An 18293-nucleotide genomic window follows, 5' to 3' on the forward strand; every position below is an offset into this window, starting at 1 on the left:
TGTCTTATATTAGCAGTCAGATATCAGTAGTTTTTATAAAATTATATTTCATATTTTGTAATTAATGTTTTTGCAATATAATCCGAAAAGATCTGAGAAATTGGATGGCAAAACTGGCACAAAGTTAATTAAAGGAGTCAAATAAACTACACAAAGTAATAAATATATATATTTTTATGTATACTAAAATATAACAGCGATTCTTTTACAAATTTAATAAATATTTATATTAATGGAATAATTATTTAACAATTAATATAATGTGATAAAATAATTATATTTTATCAAGTTATTATTATAACAAATTTTGGGATATAGTAAGGTAATAAAAAAAACATAAAATTACAATTTACTTTATAATAAATATATAATAAGTGACATGAATACAAAATAAGCAATAAAATTCACTTAAATCGTCAAAATTGTATTCTCAGTTTTCAAGAATTTGTTTTTAGATTTTATATAGAAAAAAATCATGAATGTGTCTTGATAAATAAACTATGAGTTTTTATTTTAATTATCTAAACAGATATTTTTAGTAGTATTAATACAGTATAATTTCCAAAAACTAAAGAAATGCCACTTTAGGACTATATTGGAGACTTTTCTCTAAATATTATACAATTGTATAATACTATATAAATGTTTTTTGTATAAAAAGCAAGAAAATATTATATTATTTGCTACGATTTTGATATTAAATGTATCATGACAATATAGAAATAAATTACCAAAAGTTTCTTTTTAATGAATCCAATCCAGTCAATATTGATATTCACCTCCTTGTCAGATAAATAAAGGTGTTACAACCACTCCACAGTGAAAATTAAGTACAAAAATGAATGCACTTTTTAATGATTATTGAACTTTTGTACATGAACATATGTAAAAAAAATGATACACACAGAGTATTCAGCAACAGGTGAGAACAAATTTAAGGAGTGATGTTAGATAATAAAAATGAGACAATATCAAGAATAACGAAATTGCAATTAAGGGTATTTTTTTATTAAATATTCAAATAAAAAGTGGCTACAGCAAATGTTTAAATATTCACATAAAAAGTAGCTACTTCTTATATGAATATTTAAATATTTACATTTGCATTTTGGAAAATAAAGCCTTAATTGCAATTTTGTTATTCTTTATTTTTGTTTCATGTTCAATATTCCTGTTAGAGAATACATTTATCATTTTTGCTGAATTACAATCATACCTATATTACATTTTTATAAGTAGCGTTCTATGTTCTTCAGTAATAATTTTTTAACTAAGAATTTGAATATCATGAAAAAACTACTAGATTTTGTTTAAGAAAATACAGTATAATTAATCAGTATAAATCTATAATCTCAATAATTAAGTAGCTATTAATAAATTGAATTTATCTATGAGAGCACAATAATACCATGTGATACTATATAAATTTCTGCACAAAAAAACAAAAGAGTATTATGTTACTATCGATATTGATAAATGATCAAATAATAATGCTAATTTTGATATACATATACTGTGGCAATAAAGTCAACAGAAATCATCAGTGGCTTCTGCTTAATCAATTTCATTAAGATCTTAATTTTTATTAATGTATAATTATAGAAATGTTGTGTACATGATATTACATTTAAATAAAATTATAGGTATCCTGTTTCATAAAGAGACTCACAACCTTTACCTCTTAACTACACATTTCCTGAGAATATCAATAATATTAAAATTTCTATTAGAAAATATCTTTATCAAACTAACTGCAGCACAATCAATCAATATAAATCTACATGTCCATAATTAAATAACTATTAATAAATCAAATTTATCTGTGAGAGCACAATAATGCCATACGATACTATAGACATGTTTCATTTAACACTCGCAACAATTGTGTCATTTGTCCTTATTTAATATTCATTAAACAACAGGCTGAAATTATCCAAGAGCATTGTGAGTGTTGAACACACCCTATGTACTTTTACACAGAAAACGAGAGAGTGAATTCTGTTGATATTTAAATGATTGAATAATAAAACAATAATGCTAAATTTGACATTACTACAATAAAGTTGACAGAAATCATTATTTGCTTCTTAATCAGTTTTATTAATTAAAATCTTAATTTTATTAGTGTATAATTATAGAAATGTGTGTATGATACTATATATAAACAAAATTATATACCGTTCCAAAGAGATATCACAACTTTTTCCCTTCTCAGCTGCACTTCCTCGATCTAAGAATATCAAATCAACTGCACCACACCAGACTTAACCAAGTTTGAAACGGCGCTGTACTGAATAATATGCTGCGAACCTTCCTCAAAGTCTACCTCGTCGTTCGTACCAGGCAGGACTATGCCAGTGATGCTTTGATTGGCACGAAGAAACACATGTGTTTGCAGATTGGGCCTAACGGTTAACTTGTTTCTCTCGAATCCTCGAAAGTTGGGCGGCATGTGATCCAACGCGACCGTCTTGAAGAGCGCTTCCAAACTGTCTCCGTACTCCTTGGCGAAGCGCAGCTCGCCTGGCGTCAGGTAGGCCTCCTCCGGGCTCCTGTTACTCTCCTCCGACAAGATGTGGAACGTGTATCGCTCAATCTTCTCCAGACGCGCGCGCAGGTAGCTGCTGATCACGTATCTGATCCGATCGAGTTCCATCCGGTGGACTAGCGCTCGCAGATCGCTCCTATCTAACCTCTTAATGTTCTCCTCCATGTGCGCGATTTGCTGCAGCATGCAGTCCACCAGGTCAGACTGATGCGGCAGGATCTCGGGTGCGCATCGTTCGTTCATCCAGGCGTTCTCGATTTCCTGGAGCACGGTCTGCGCCGTCACCTCGCCGACGCCGTCCCCGTCGTCCAGCAAATTGTCCTCGAGACTCTCGTCCATGGCTGTATGTTATTATAACCGTTAAAAGTATAATTTACGCGCGAGGAAACCGCATTCACTTCATTTTGCTTTCGTTCTTTTTTATACCTGTCGTGTTGATCCTCCTCGAAAATATCTGTTATTCGTACAAATCATCACGATGTTATCGCCGTTCCATCACACGCACGCAGCCAACCGCTATGTTCTCGAACCATTTTGAATCGCTTTCGAATTTCCTACGTAGTTATCTCGATCTTATTATCGATACGTTTGAATTTAACCGCGCGTCTTTCGTCTTCGTCTTTAAGCCTTGCGGTCTCACCAATTTTGATTAACTTAATCGACCGATTAAATTCATGGATTATCAACTACGGCAACTAAAACTTAAAATTAATCTTTTCTAGCATAATGTTTTAATTAAAAATTAATTATTAATTAATTTAAAATATATTTTATATAAATCGGAAATGGTAAAACTAGCCCTGTCTATACGATATGCTAGAAATCGATTGCTAGCATCGTGAACACAATTAAAGTTTTAGAGAACTTTAGAATCAAGGAGTTTTATTTGTTGCATATGAGGTTCCATAAATTAACATTTTTTGAAAACTAAATTAATACTAAGATTGAATAGTAACTATATGTATAGTTAAAAAGTTAAAAACTAAATGATAATTAAAGCAAGAAAGTAATAACCTTTAACATAACTTTGTACTTTTAAATAAATTAATTTTTAATTTTAATTAGTTATTTTTAAAACACTTAAACTTTTACTTATTAATTTTTTTCCTAAATTAAAAATTTACCTAAAAGAAAAAAAATTGTAAATAAAAAAGTATATTTTCATATAAAAAATAATATTTCTTTATTATTTCATATGAACTAATTTCGCAAATAATATATTTTACTTGATCCATATTTATAATTACTTCATTATTTAAAGTAAAATTAAAAAAAATGACATTATTCTCATTTTATAATATATAAATGTCATTTAAAATTAACTTTTAATTTAAGTTAGTTTCATCTTACAGTAATTTTTAACTAAAATAGTTCTTTGTTCCTACAACTCTTAACATAATAAAAATTAATTTTATAGATCAATCTTGCTTAATATTTTTTGATACTCATTTTTCTAAATCCTTTCTAGACACAATAAATTGTCCATGTTCGTTAATTTTCATTATTTTTATAGGCACAAAAAAATAAATAAGTAACTCTTATAATATATATTTTACAACTCTAGAAAATATATTTGTATATTTATTTTTTAAAAATTGTATATATAAATATTGTACAGCTAATCATATAACTGACAAGAAAAAAGTACGTTATCATATAAAAATTTAAAGCTTTGAAACAAAAGTGATTTAAAGAAAAGTCCTTTAACACTTTAAAGTTGACATTTTTAATTAAGTTTAATTTTAATTAAGTTTAAGTGTTGGCTGTCTGAAAAGGTAAGTTATTCAATAACTGAAAAATGATATTTTTTAATATGTATAATATAAATAGATATAAATTAAAGATTGTATTTACGTTTGAACAATTTATTTTATTATTATATTATAAAAACTTATATTTAATTAGAAGAAATATTTTGGAAAAAAAGAGATTTTTTTTAATTAAAAAAAATTGTTTTTTAATTTGTATTTTTATATTAAAGCATTATTAAAGCATTATTAAAATGTAAATGCAATATCTTTAATTTATTTCAATAATTGAAATTAAAATTAAAATTTCAATACTTTTTAATAGTTTATAAAATCCTTATAAACAAATGGGAATTAATTGAAAATAATACAAATAAAAATTTTAAATAAAAATAAAAATTAATACAGAAAAAGTAATAACTTTACAATATGAATCATATGTATTTCAGAGTAAATTTTTGAAGCATTTTGGTTAAATGTATAAAATCTGAGATTGACAACACATTAAAGTCTTTACTCTAAATACCAATTCTTTTTTAGGGAAGAAAGATAAAGGCCATTGTTTAGTCATGTTTTTAATACTTCAAAGAAAAGAAATGTGTAGCACACAAAATGTTCTAAATGTGTATTAATAATTTATAAATTAAAATTAATAATTTCTAAAATTAATTTATTTGCGTTAAAATTGAATAAACAAAAAACTGATAGAGTTAAAAGTTGTGTTAAGATTAAATTAAGTTAAATTAATTGTAAAAAACATTATTTATATAAATTAGAAGGTGGTAATTATTTAAAATTACTCTAAATACCAAACAGTTACAATATGGATCAAATTTAATATTTTATTTGTAAATTAAATTTATATAAAATAACAAAGAAATATTGTTTCTTATATAGAAATGTATAATATAATATATTTTTTAATAACTTTTCCTTCCTATATAAATAAATTTTTAACTTAGGTAAAAAGTTAATAAATTAAGATTTAAGTATTTTATAAAAATAATTTGAAATTAATATTAACTTATTTAAAATTAATTAATTTATGTAAAAAAACATTTAATATAATTTTTTAACTTTATTATTTAACTTTTAACTTTTTTATCTTTTCAGATAAGCAATTCGGGGAACGGGCGGATTTTTACATTATGCATGCTATTATAAAGTTTTGGGAGTTGCTAAATTCTAATCCACCGTCAGATTTCTAAAATTCAAAAAAAAAAAATTTACAACAAATTTCAAAACACAAGACCCTCCTAAATTCCATAAACCGTATAGTTGATGCCGCGCGAGGGATGCATTTATGCTTTAAATTCAGAAACTTTTTAACAAATGGTCGGAAATTAATTTTTCAGAAAAGATTTAAATTAGAAACATAAGCTATAAGGTCAACATACAGCTAAATGGTCAAATATTTTTTAAGACTTTTTTCTTTTAAATTACTCGGTTTTATATTTAAAAAATTTATCTTTTTTTACGAATTTTTCAAAATTTTTTGTTTACGATTTACATAAAACATTTTTATAAGTTACGAAAAAATATTTTCTATATTGTAAGAATATTTCTGCGTAAAATGCCGTAAAGCTAACCTCGCTATTTTCTTTACGAAAAAATTCGTAAAAAGAAATCAAGTTCGAAAAAAAAATGTTTTTGCGATTATTTAACAAATAGAGGGTGATGAAAAAAAAACAGACAATGTAGTCATTATCAGTGCATCAAAATCCTATAGAAACATCCTTTAAAATTCAAAACACAAGACCCACCCTAAATTTTATAGACCTGTGTAGTTTATTGACTCAAACAAAAATTAATTTAAATGAATTGAAAATTGAAATTAATATGCAGATAATGATAAAAGAATGTGAATAAAAAAATGATACAAATAAAAATAATGCAAATCAAAAAATAATGCGCATAATGCAAACGAATAAAGCAAATAATGAAATAACGCAAATAATAAATAATAGTCAATAATATGAATATTATAATGAATAATGCAAATAATAAATAATGTCTACAATACAAATAACAAATAATAATCAATAATACATGAATAACAAATAATGTGAATAATGAATAATGCAAATAAAGAATAATGCGACTGCCGAATAAAATTTTCTTGAAATAATCATCTAAATAAAAAATTAATCGAAAAATAACGAATTATGCTCCACTCTGTGCATAACTATATATAATTATATATGAAAAATTTTTTACCGGATTTAAAATTCACAATTCTTTGCTTTGCGGCACTTATTAGTGTGTAAAATCATTAATTAATAATTTTGTATAATTAAAATAGATCTTTTATGACATTAGTTGTTAGTACATTTCACGATCCCTGTCCTATCTCACAAACGTATCCTGTGTTTCCTCTATGGTACATTATAAATTACATTTGTTTTATACAATATCCAATGAACTTTTAGCTATAGGATGATTAGAACTCTATGGCTAACGAACTAGTGTTTATAAAAATTATGTCGCGTTAATATTATGGAGTTATTAAAAAAAAAAAAAAAAAAGGTATTCCACCATCTCTTTCTCTCTTCTATAAAATATATATAATAATTATAATTATTAAAATTATTATTAACACAATCTGATTCTTCAACAATTAAGACATCAGTCAATACTGTTATCAGATCGTCGATATCGTCAATTTTAGTCAAACTCTATCGTCGGTTGATCTTTCACATTTTATTTTCGTTGCATCCTCGTAAGGTTTCTGTGTGCGACACTCAAGGTACTCCCAAGGTATTCCCAAATCCTGCGTAATCTAATAGAGAACTTCTTAAGACTGTTTGGCGACTTAGAATGATATTGTATATAGTCGTAAACATGTAAGATGTACGCGACGTGTATTTAAGAGTGGCATGTAGTCGCGGCGAATTCCGAGCCGCAACCGATGGTGAACCGAACAGGGAACTCTACCTGCAAGCGTCTTCACAAAAAGACCGTTACAAAAAATCACGCTGGCGACATCGATCCCGCAAGTTACTTGGTTTAATTCGTTCACTGCGACGACTTTTTCCGAGTAGCACGAACGGAGGTGAGCGATGCGTGACAGTCTGTTTGGAATATCTATTTTTCCATCGTGATTATCCACAATTATTAAGAAAAACTTGAGAATTCGCGTAAAATTTTAAACTTGCTAATTGGTTGACTTGTTGAGCAATTTGTTATCCTTGCTTCACATCGTCGTTTTCAAATTCTTCTAAATGCTTAGACGATTAAATGAGTATAAATAATAGGATAAGTCTGGGCTGAATAAGATCCACTTAATTAATTTTATTTTGTTTTAATAAAAATAAACAAAAAACTTTATTAGAAATTAATTAAGTGGGCCTTATTTAATCTAGATACCTTAAATAAAAACAATCGTGTGAGAACATTAATTAACATAAAGAGATTCTTTCATAGTTTACCATGTCTCTTGCATCTGGACCGAGCCATGCAGCCTACACATGGGTGGCACAAAGAGGTGGATTTGGTAACCAAACGGTGGTCGACAAAGTGCTGCCGGATATGCTTCACATGGTCGACGTTCACTGGTACCAATTTCCACCGATGAACCCCCTGTGGCACTCGCTTCTCGGCTTCGTCATCGGTGTCCTCGGCATAACATCCGTCATCGGTAACGGCATGGTGGTATACATATTCACCACTACTAAGAGTCTCCGTACCCCAAGTAACCTGCTCGTCATCAATCTCGCCATCTCCGATTTCATCATGATGTTGGCCATGTCTCCAACTATGGTGTGTACTGGTCGTTCTGAGCTACATTGAGAAGAAAAAATTGTTAACTTGACTGGAAATTTTTCAATTTGATTAAATCTCTTCAGTTTAAGTATTTAATAAGGGAAGCTTCATGTGTGTATCTCACGGATTTTGGGAAGTTCAATACCTAATAGGAATTTGATATCGTAAAAGTAACGAGGATCAAGGGTTGGAGTTACAAGATTTTAAAGTTTGGAATGGTTGCACATGTGACGGATATCGCAGCGAATGGCTGAAACACCAGTCTAGACATATAGTCTAGCCATATAATATTTAAGTGCTAACTCTCTCAAATTTTTGTTAAACAATGCATATGTAAAAATTAATTTAATATGTTTTGATCTATTTAAATTATTTTTTTATTATTTAAATAAGTAAATTTTTAAAGATATGTTTTGTAGAATCGTAAAACAAATTAAACACACAAGAAAAAAAATATTGAAGAAAAAAAAGACATTATCAGTCAATCCCAAACAATAAAGAGAGAAAAAATTTTGTATTATAATTCCAATTAGCCTCTGAATGTTACATATTACTTTACTTACGATATCAAATTCTATATTATAATAATTAATTTTTTAAAATCTGAGACACAAATCTAAATCTGCCTTCGTAAATTAAATATATAAAACATTAAACTAAAGTTCAAGTATTTTATGTAAATATACAGCCTTATCCAAGTGTTATATACATATAAAGTTTTTACATCTATAACATCTATAGTTTTTAATTTATCTGAAATTTTTTTATCTGCTTATTTCCTGTTGGTTACTGGTATTGTGTATCAATAAGAGGTTTATGGAAGAATAACTCACATTTTAATTTTTATTTAAATCCCTAGAGTTATAAAAATATAAAAAAAAAATGTAAAGTATCTAATACTTTTGGCCAAGGTTGTACAAATGCTTAAACTAAAGAAATTTAATCAAGTTAAGGAATTTAGTCAAATTAACAACTTTTTTCTCAGCACATTTGTGAACGAAATATATTCGATGCGACAGGGTGCAAGCTGTACGTACGTTTAACTGATGATGCTCACAGGTGATTAACTGCTATTACGAGACTTGGGTGCTGGGACCCTTATTCTGTGAATTGTACGCCTTGGCGGGCTCCCTGTTCGGATGTGGCTCCATATGGACGATGACGATGATAGCATTCGACAGGTACAACGTAATCGTCAAAGGCTTGTCCGCTAAGCCAATGACTATTAACGGCGCCCTCCTTCGCATATTGGCCATCTGGGCTTTTTCATTACTGTGGACAATCGCTCCGTTACTCGGATGGGGCCGGTAAGAGACGCAATAATCTAAAAAAAAATATATTATTTAAATATCATTTAAGAGTGATACTAATTATAGACAATGTATTTCCTTTTCACAGCTATGTGCCTGAAGGCAACATGACTGCTTGTGGTACTGATTACTTGAGCAAGGATATGATCTCCAGATCGTACATCTTGGCCTACAGCATCTTTGTTTATTTCATGCCACTGTTCCTTATCATCTACAGCTACTTTTTCATCATTCAGGCTGTCGCCGCCCATGAGAAGAACATGCGTAAGCAAGCGAAAAAAATGAACGTCGCTTCCCTGCGATCGGCCGAGAACCAGAACACCAGCGCCGAATGTAGACTGGCGAAGGCAAGGATTCCTCCTTGTAAACTCTCTCTCTCCGCAAAAAACAAATTAATATCAATCAATAATCGCACATTGTCTCGCACATAAGCAAGAATATAAAATTTTTTTAAAGAATTTGATACAGACCCCTTAAACAGACATAACTTGCTTACATAAAGAAATTTGTATTATTTGTTTTATTAAGAAAAATATAAAAATTATCATCTTTATTTAATACATAATAATTTTTATGAGTAGACAGAAAAAAGTGTTGGATAAGTTATAACAATATCTTCAAAACAAACATTGAAATATTTTAATATTATTAAAGCAATCATATTGCTCTTTAGATTATGATTATTGTTATTGAAATAAAAAAATAAAAAAATCTTTTTGAAATTGAAAATTATCAAACTTTTTAAAGGTTTTATATTCTTGTACAAAATTTATTACTTTAATTTTTACATAGGCAAAAGTCCTGATAAAATTTTCTTTTAGGATTTTTCATATTTTAAATTTATGAAAGATTTCTGAAAAAATACTTTAAATTTTTTCGGACTTAAATTTTCTTAGAAATTATAGAATGAGAAACCTTAAAATATATTAGAATTTATATATATGAAGATATATTCTTTGCAAGTGAAGACTTTTAGAGAAGATGCAAACTTTTTCATATCTTTTAACATTTTTCAGATTTTATGTTTTCTTTAGAAATTACAGAGAAAGAATGAGAAATTCTTAGAATATATCAAAATGCACATACATAAACATTTCTAAGAAAGATATTTTTCATATTTTTTTTTAATTACTTTAAAAGAAGTTCCTTTTTCTGTTGTAATGAGATCAGATGAACAGTATGCAATATCGTCAATAGATAGCCGCGGCAAAGTTTTATTTCTTGTAATAAAAAAATCGCAATAATAGAAAAAGTAAAATAAAAGACGCAATATTATGACATTTCTCTACTAATTTTGACAAAATAATAATAAAATTTTGAAGATGAGTTTTCAAAATTGGATTGCGAAATAAAAGTAAATAGGGTATTTTGAGTATAATACAATATAATAAAGGAGAAGAGGGTATTATGGCTACTGTCGACAATATGGTTACCCCTATTATCTCTGTTATTAGGTGACGTATTCTAACAATTGCTTATGGAGTTATTCATTTAGTAGTCCGCTGTTTTTTAGTGATGCTAATATGACAATGCATAATAAGTGACAATTGTTATAAGATATTTTTACTTTTGAGCACTTCTAAACTTTTTCAAGGTACATCTTTAACCTTTAATTACTCATACTTCTTCATTATTCTTAAACTTGATTGTATTATCACACGAATGTACAAATATTTGAGTGTTTTTTTTTTGTTATTTTTATTCAGCTATACATATTTCGAGTTATACAAAGTTAAAACAATATGGAATTTCATTAATATGATTTTTTAAGCGAAATTTTTATATCTAAATATTTCTTCGATAAATCGATTGTCATTCTAGAGAGCTGTGTCTAGAAACATTAAAGATATCATTTTATGCTTGTTGTTTCATGTTAAACAGGGATAAAATGATATTTCTAACTAAATTTCTAAAGTTTCTGAACGCAGAAAAATTCTAAACAATGGAAAATTAAAAATAATAATTTTTGTAACAAGATACTGTGTTTCTTTTAAACTAAACTAATTTTTTAAAATTATTTTTATAGATAGCCATATTACAACCACATTTTTCTGCCACCGATTATGCAGGGTATTAGATTTTTATAAATCACGTCCTAAATAATAAATATCTCGTTACTTTGAGCCTAGAATTTGTCAAACAACTCTTTGACAAATGTAATCGTTCAAGTTTCAATAGAAAATATTAATTATAAACAAATTATTCAATAAAATAAAAATGGGTGCCATATTACTCTCTTCTCCTCTAAATATTATGTTAATTCAAATATTTGTGTCCTTAGTAGTTCAAGCAGGTATAAATATTTTTATTTAACAAATTGATTGAGTTTAATATTTTCATTTGAGTATTTTAGATTATTAATCTAAAAAAATCTGAAAAATCTGAATTCAGATTTTTCAAATTATTTCCTAGCAAATATCAAGTTGCAATTATAAACTTCTTGGTTATAATTTTCCTTCAACAATGTTATATAACAAATTTGTTGTATAACAGTTATATCGTTGAATGGGAAATTATTTTCGTGACTTAATTAAAGCCCTTATTCCTTCTTCTATCATTATTTTTGTTTTTACTAAATTTTCTTTTCTTAATAATTTGCTTTTTCTACTTCTCACGGTTAATGCGCTCAGACAACTTAAAATTATCTAGCTAAGGATAAGATAAAATTACATGTAAATGTATCTTAGATAAAATAAATATGATTTAATTTTAATTCATCTAGATAAACGATAAAAATTTATATATAGCTTTATCTGGATAATTTTCAGATAAATACCATTATCGAGCAACATAATTTAGAATATGAAATACATTCATATTTTTATTTCTTTCTAAATCTTTATTTTTTAAAAACAAAAGTTCAAATAATTTAATGTAACAAAAAATATTTTTTTGACTTTGAAACAATGCGCATATATACCTTATTCATATGTATTAGGGTCAGTCAAATGAAAACGAGACAGACTGTATAACGAGCATGGTACGGACATTGGTAACCCTTTTCTGTGTGTTTATGGACGTGACCTCTATTGGGAATTAGGGGAGAACGGCGCAAATGTTCACGGCTATGTCATTTGTTTGTTAGACGTATTCGAAGTAAGGTCAGCGCGTTGTATGTTCGTCCGACATCACTATGGAGGCCGGGAAAGAAGAACAGCGAGGTGTAGTGCGGTTTTTGATTTGCGGAAGGGATGTCAGGAAGTGCAATACAAGTCCAAATGTCTTCTGTGTATGGCGAACACAGTATGTCACGTGCGTGTGTATTTACGTGGAATAAACGATTTTCTCGAATTCATTTATTCCACGTAAATACACGCGCACGTGACTGTGTTCGCCATACTCAGCAGGCATTTGGACTTGAATTGCACTTTCTGACATCCCTTTCGCAGTCAAAAACCGCATTACACGCTCGCTGTTCTTCTTTCCCGGCCTCCATAGTGATGTCGGACGAACACACGACGCGCTGACTTCACTTCGAGCACATCTAACAAACAAATGACACAGCAGTGAACATTCGCGCTGTTCTCCCCTAATTCCCAATAGAGGTCACATCCATAAAACACAGAAAAAAGTTACCAACGTCCGAACCATGCTTGTTATACAGTCTGTCTCGTTTTCATTTAACTGACCCTAATATATATTCGTAGTATACTTTTCCCTCTCTTTACTACACGCACCTTTCTTTTTCCCAATAGTTTTTCAAAATACTTCCCTCATTCTTAATATTCTCTCTTCATACCTCGGCATAAAAAAAATCAAATCTAAAAATTCACTTTACATAGTTTATTATAACTTTTTCTAATATGCTTTTTACTTCCAACCACATATGTCACATTAAGTTTTGCACTAAATATATTTTTGCTTATATAATATATGAGACATGATTGTTGATTTGATACTATTTTTTTATGTCGAATCAATTTCTCCTCTTTTATATGGTTACTGTAACGGCGCTATGATATAATTATATTATAGATAGCTCTCATGACCATTTCGCTGTGGTTCATGGCGTGGACTCCGTACCTGGTCATCAATTATGCGGGCATCTTCGAGACGATGACGATCAGCCCGCTTTTTACAATCTGGGGTTCTGTTTTTGCCAAAGCCAACGCCGTATACAATCCCATTGTGTACGGCATCAGGTGGGTACCACAACAATTCCATTCTTACGATATGGAGATATGGATATGGATGTAAAAAAGATTTGTATGATTGATGAACCAAAAACAGAATTCGTATTTGTTATAAATGTTGTAACATAGAACAGGTAAGCAAGCTGTTTAACCGTTGAAATTTACAGTTTAAATAAATTTAGGAACAGAGGTGAAGGATGAGAAATAGAAAGAAAGAGATGTCATGTGTTGGAGGGGAAGAGATAATACCTTAACAAGCAAAGTGACACGGAACGTCTTTCAGAGGCATCTACTCATCTTTATCTCCTTATTTTCCACTTGATTCATTTTTTCCTTCTTCCTCCAAGCGAAAATATTTTTCTGCACATTTTTCCGCTGTTTGTTTCAAAATTAGGCCACTTTGCGCAGAAATTATGCAGAAATATGATAAAATTGCAGAGAATTAGCAAAAAAATTTTAACAAAATTTCAATACAATTTTAATATAAAAATAATCGTAAAGATTCAAATTTCAACTTCAATTTTTCAATGAAACCATTAAATATGTTTTATTTTTTTTTTTATTTGAAGTCCAATTTTGGGGATTTTCTTTCAAAAAATACTCTTATCAAGACAAGAGTGAAAAATTACAAGATGCTACGATTATTATTCTATTCTGTAATTTTTTGTTTACTTACAAGATATATAATTCTCGTATCCATCTAACGTCAGTGCCGCGTACTGCTTGAAAATCTTTTGTTTTTCTTAAATTTCTCTGCAATGTTTTACAGAGAAAATACCAAAAACTTTTTTTTTTCAAATATTTCTACCGTTCCTCTTTTTATCTGCATTTATTCTGTGATTGCAGTAAGAATTTGCTATTACTTTCTTCTCAATTTTTTTGCAGATAGATCTTGCGGAAAAAATACCGAGAAATTCTTCAACAATGTTCTCTACAAATTCTCCGAAAATTTGTCCGTGTTTCTCTATAGTCTTGTCTTTAGTTTCTCTTCAATTTGACTGCAAACAAATTTTACAGTAAAAAATGCATAGAAATGTCTCTTTCAAGTTTTCTATAATATTACCCGCAAATTTATCAGTATTTTATCTACATTTTTGTCTACAGTTTCTCGTCGATTTCTCTGATATTTTTTCACAAATCGCTTTTGCAAATAAATAACATAGAAACAGCAGAAAAATATTTTTGTCCCTTTCACACATGACATCTCTTTCTTCCAATTTACAATATGTTTCCCATCATTCACATCTACTCCTAGGCCTAGATTTATTTCAATTGTACATTCAACGATTGAACAGCTTGTCTACCTTGTTCTGTGTCACAGTACTTGAATGTTACATCATCTCATTTCAATATTTAATATTTTGAAAATAGAGATATCCTTAAAATAAAAATTTTATAAACATTAAAAAAAAAACATTTTATTTGAAAAAAATAATTTTTTAAAATAATTTCTTTAACTTAAAAAATAATTTTTAAAATAATGTCTTTGTTGCTAGTAAGCATTGTGCAACATCCACTATGAGGGTGTAGAGTCGCAAGAGCGGTCATAATGCTCGTAATGCAAATGGCTCACGACTCTCGCGTACATAATATAACTTTATATACTGAACTCAAACACATATTACGTTACACATTAAATTCAATTACATTATTTGAAAGCCACATTCAAGGTCTTTAAACTAGATTAAAGTTAAAAAATTAATACATGTCGCCTGTAAAAATCTCTGCCATTTGCAAAGCTGAAATTCAGACCTTCTAAAAATGCAGTGTATATTAATGACTAGTAATTATTTTAAAATGCCTAAATAGATTGTAACGAAGTAATTTTACTTTCAGAATTCAATTGGAATTATACAAGATATTACGAAGTATTCCATATAATTCCTTTCTCCTCTCTAATGTATCATTTTTTTCAATAAATGCATTTTTTAATTAAAAAGCTCTCAAAATTCAGTATAACACTTAATAGATACTGAAGATTGTGACATTTAAAACAATTATCTACAACATGTTTTAAACGTGTTTAAAACAAATGTTAAAAACAGATTTTTTATAAGAGAAAGACAAGATAGATTTTAGACTAATTTTTTATTTATATATAATATAAATGCTTAAATCAAAAAGTCATTATAGCTCAATATGTAATCTTAATTCGCATATAAAAAATATCAATAATGAGCATTTTAATAAGGCGTAAGTATTGTAATTAGATTTCAAATTTGTACAGTATTTATAATAGTATTTACAGTATATAGTATAAGTAAACTGATGGCAACAGCTTGTAACAAAATCGATTACATCATAGTAATTATGTAAACAAACTACTTGATCATCAAAACAGCTGTTGTATATTTGGATATTTGTCATATTTTTGTTACATGTGTCTTTTGAATTGATAGATGTATCTCATAATTGTTAAACACATATAAGAGGCTAAACAAGTCTAACACGTTCATTTTGACGTTCATTTTCAATATTACACTCATACTATTATAATGTATAAATTTAAGATTTAATAACACTCGAATGTCTAATTAAAACGCTTATTATTGATTTTTCTTATATGTTTCTCACCGTAAATGTAAAATAGAATCATCTTATAAAATATAAGTCTTATTCAAAACGTATATTAACAATAAGATATAAACAAAGATTATTCTTGACTCTATTATTTTGATTCTAATATTTAAGTAAAAAAGGTTGTATTATGGCCACTTACTCCCACTTACATATTATATAATAACTTTGTTAATAATCAATATTTTAAATTGAAAACTTAATGATTATATTCAACAAACTGTTCTTCAATAGATTTTAAACTCAAAGTTGACGTATTTGTTACATTGAATATTATTCATAAATATGTAGCGGTGCGACACTACGCAGTAAATCAAAGAGAAACAGAGGTACTAATATGGTTCATTATAATAATCAATTAAAAAAATTGATTTTAATTAAAAAAAAAACAATGTTTTATTGTAAAATTATATATTTATTTAAAATAAAAAGAAAATATTGCGGAATATCTATAATACATGTAAAGTAAACTATAAACTAGAAGTAGAACTACAATCAACTCTTATCGAATAACTACTTCAATATGAAAACTTAGAAAAAAAGCCATATTAGATTTCTTGAGACGTCAATTCACGTAAGGGAATATTAGCAAAATTTCAAGTTATTGTTTAATTTTATATAACTCGGAATGTGTATAGCCGAATATAAAAAATTAAATAACACTCGAGTGTATACTCATATGTTACTTTAAACTCAAGTTTAAAAAGAATAAAAAAGTAAATGTATGTGTAATTAAATGTTAAAATATACCTTGCTAAGCGTTTCAAAAGTAAAGTGCTTGAAAATAAAAATACCTTATATTCCTTATAACAAGTGTCAGTTATTGTATATTGGCATATAGCATTACTGTATAATGACAATACTAAACAAATACTTCTATACGTTACTAGATTCTAGAATTCGTCACCTAATAACGGAGATAATACGAATGGCCATAATATCTACACAGTTACAATAACACCTTCTTTTCTGTATATTTTTAGCAATTATATAATATATATTCTTTTTTATCAGAATAAACAGGATATATAATTATATTAAGTTTACTTTTTAACATTTATTTTAAAAACAAAATTAAAAAAATTACAATTACAAAACTATTTCTTCTGCTCTAAATTCAGCCATTGATTATATAATCAAAGCACTTCATTATGTATTTTTAAAATTTTTATACAGAAATAAAACTAAATTTGAAAATAATTACTTATTAAGTAGTTCTTATATTAAAACAAAATATAATTGTTATTTCAGAGACATACAATTGCATTAAGAAATTTGTAATAATATATTTGTTTTTTCTTTGTTATATTATGTGTTTAAAACATGTTTAAATCATGTATTTTTATTTTAAATATATTTTAAAAACACTGTTTAAAATATATTTCAAACAAAAAAAAAAGTAATGTTTTACTCTTAAAAAAATCTTGTAATTTTTACCAACCCTGAAATTAAATGTTTCACATGTTTCTGCAGCGACGTTGATCGTTTCTCTGTATGATTTTAGCCATCCCAAATATCGAGCTGCTCTCTTCCAAAGGTTTCCGTCTCTGGCGTGCAACACCAGCGAGTCAGTGTCTGATGCGGATACGATGTCCACGACTACCACGGTCACAGAAGGCGAGAAACCTGCCGCATAAAATAATAATGCTCTATACATCAATTTTTTGATGATACAGTAGATTTATCAAGTGGAAAAATCATGAAACGCTATAATGTTCTTGTCATAAAGAAATCACATCATTAAGCATGTAAATAGCTGCATTAAGTATCGCGTGCAAGAGATACACGTCACCAACAAGTATGTATTTAACGTGATTTTATATCGTAAGAACAATATCGTACGGTTAATTATGATCGAAGCAAAGCCAAGCCAATATGCGAACAGCGGAGGACTCCAAACGGTTTTATTATTGCTGTCTATGATACATTGTATGGTTCGGCAGCACCACAAGACGAACTTCTCACAAATGGCTCATAGCGCAGTTTGTAACTTTTATCACCTCTTGAAATACATGATCACTATGGAATTAGTAAGTATATAATATCGTTAAAAGTATTACATCGCTGTGAAGGGATAATGTCGTGTCTGTAATAATTTTATAGAATTAAAGAAATTCTGCAAGCAATTACATATGAGAATTTCTAATTGAACCATAAAAATTCGGAACATGTATGTATATATCCGCATCTATATTATGCATTATAGTTTTTATTA

General features: G+C 28.1%; 2 protein-coding genes across 3 annotated transcripts; one reads left to right on the top strand and one right to left on the bottom strand.

Annotated features, from left to right (window-relative positions):
* Positions 1–1168: 1168 nt before the first annotated feature.
* LOC105199193 (DNA replication complex GINS protein SLD5) lies at positions 1169–7842 on the bottom strand. 2 transcript variants are annotated; one of them, XM_011166167.3, is made up of 3 exons: positions 7725–7842; positions 2975–3102; positions 1169–2889 (listed from the first exon to the last, which is right to left on the bottom strand). In XM_011166167.3, the coding sequence occupies exon 3, from the start codon at positions 2885–2887 to the stop codon at positions 2240–2242; it is 648 nt and encodes a 215-aa protein (XP_011164469.1). In that variant the 5' UTR covers positions 2888–2889; positions 2975–3102; positions 7725–7842; the 3' UTR covers positions 1169–2239. The 2 variants fall into 2 exon arrangements, with proteins under 2 accessions (XP_011164469.1, XP_039304679.1); XM_039448745.1 differs by lacking the exon at positions 2975–3102 and having other exon boundaries at positions 1559–2889; positions 7725–7833.
* Positions 7160–18204, top strand: LOC105199190 (rhodopsin). Its single transcript, XM_011166165.2, has 6 exons — positions 7160–7348; positions 7720–8055; positions 9118–9365; positions 9457–9715; positions 13344–13510; positions 17583–18204. The coding sequence occupies exons 2-6, from the start codon at positions 7726–7728 to the stop codon at positions 17713–17715; spliced, it is 1137 nt and encodes a 378-aa protein (XP_011164467.1). The 5' UTR covers positions 7160–7348; positions 7720–7725; the 3' UTR covers positions 17716–18204.
* Positions 18205–18293: the final 89 nt, after the last annotated feature.

Source organism: Solenopsis invicta, chromosome 4, assembly GCF_016802725.1.
Source record: "Solenopsis invicta isolate M01_SB chromosome 4, UNIL_Sinv_3.0, whole genome shotgun sequence".
Lineage (NCBI taxonomy): Eukaryota > Metazoa > Arthropoda > Insecta > Hymenoptera > Formicidae > Solenopsis > Solenopsis invicta.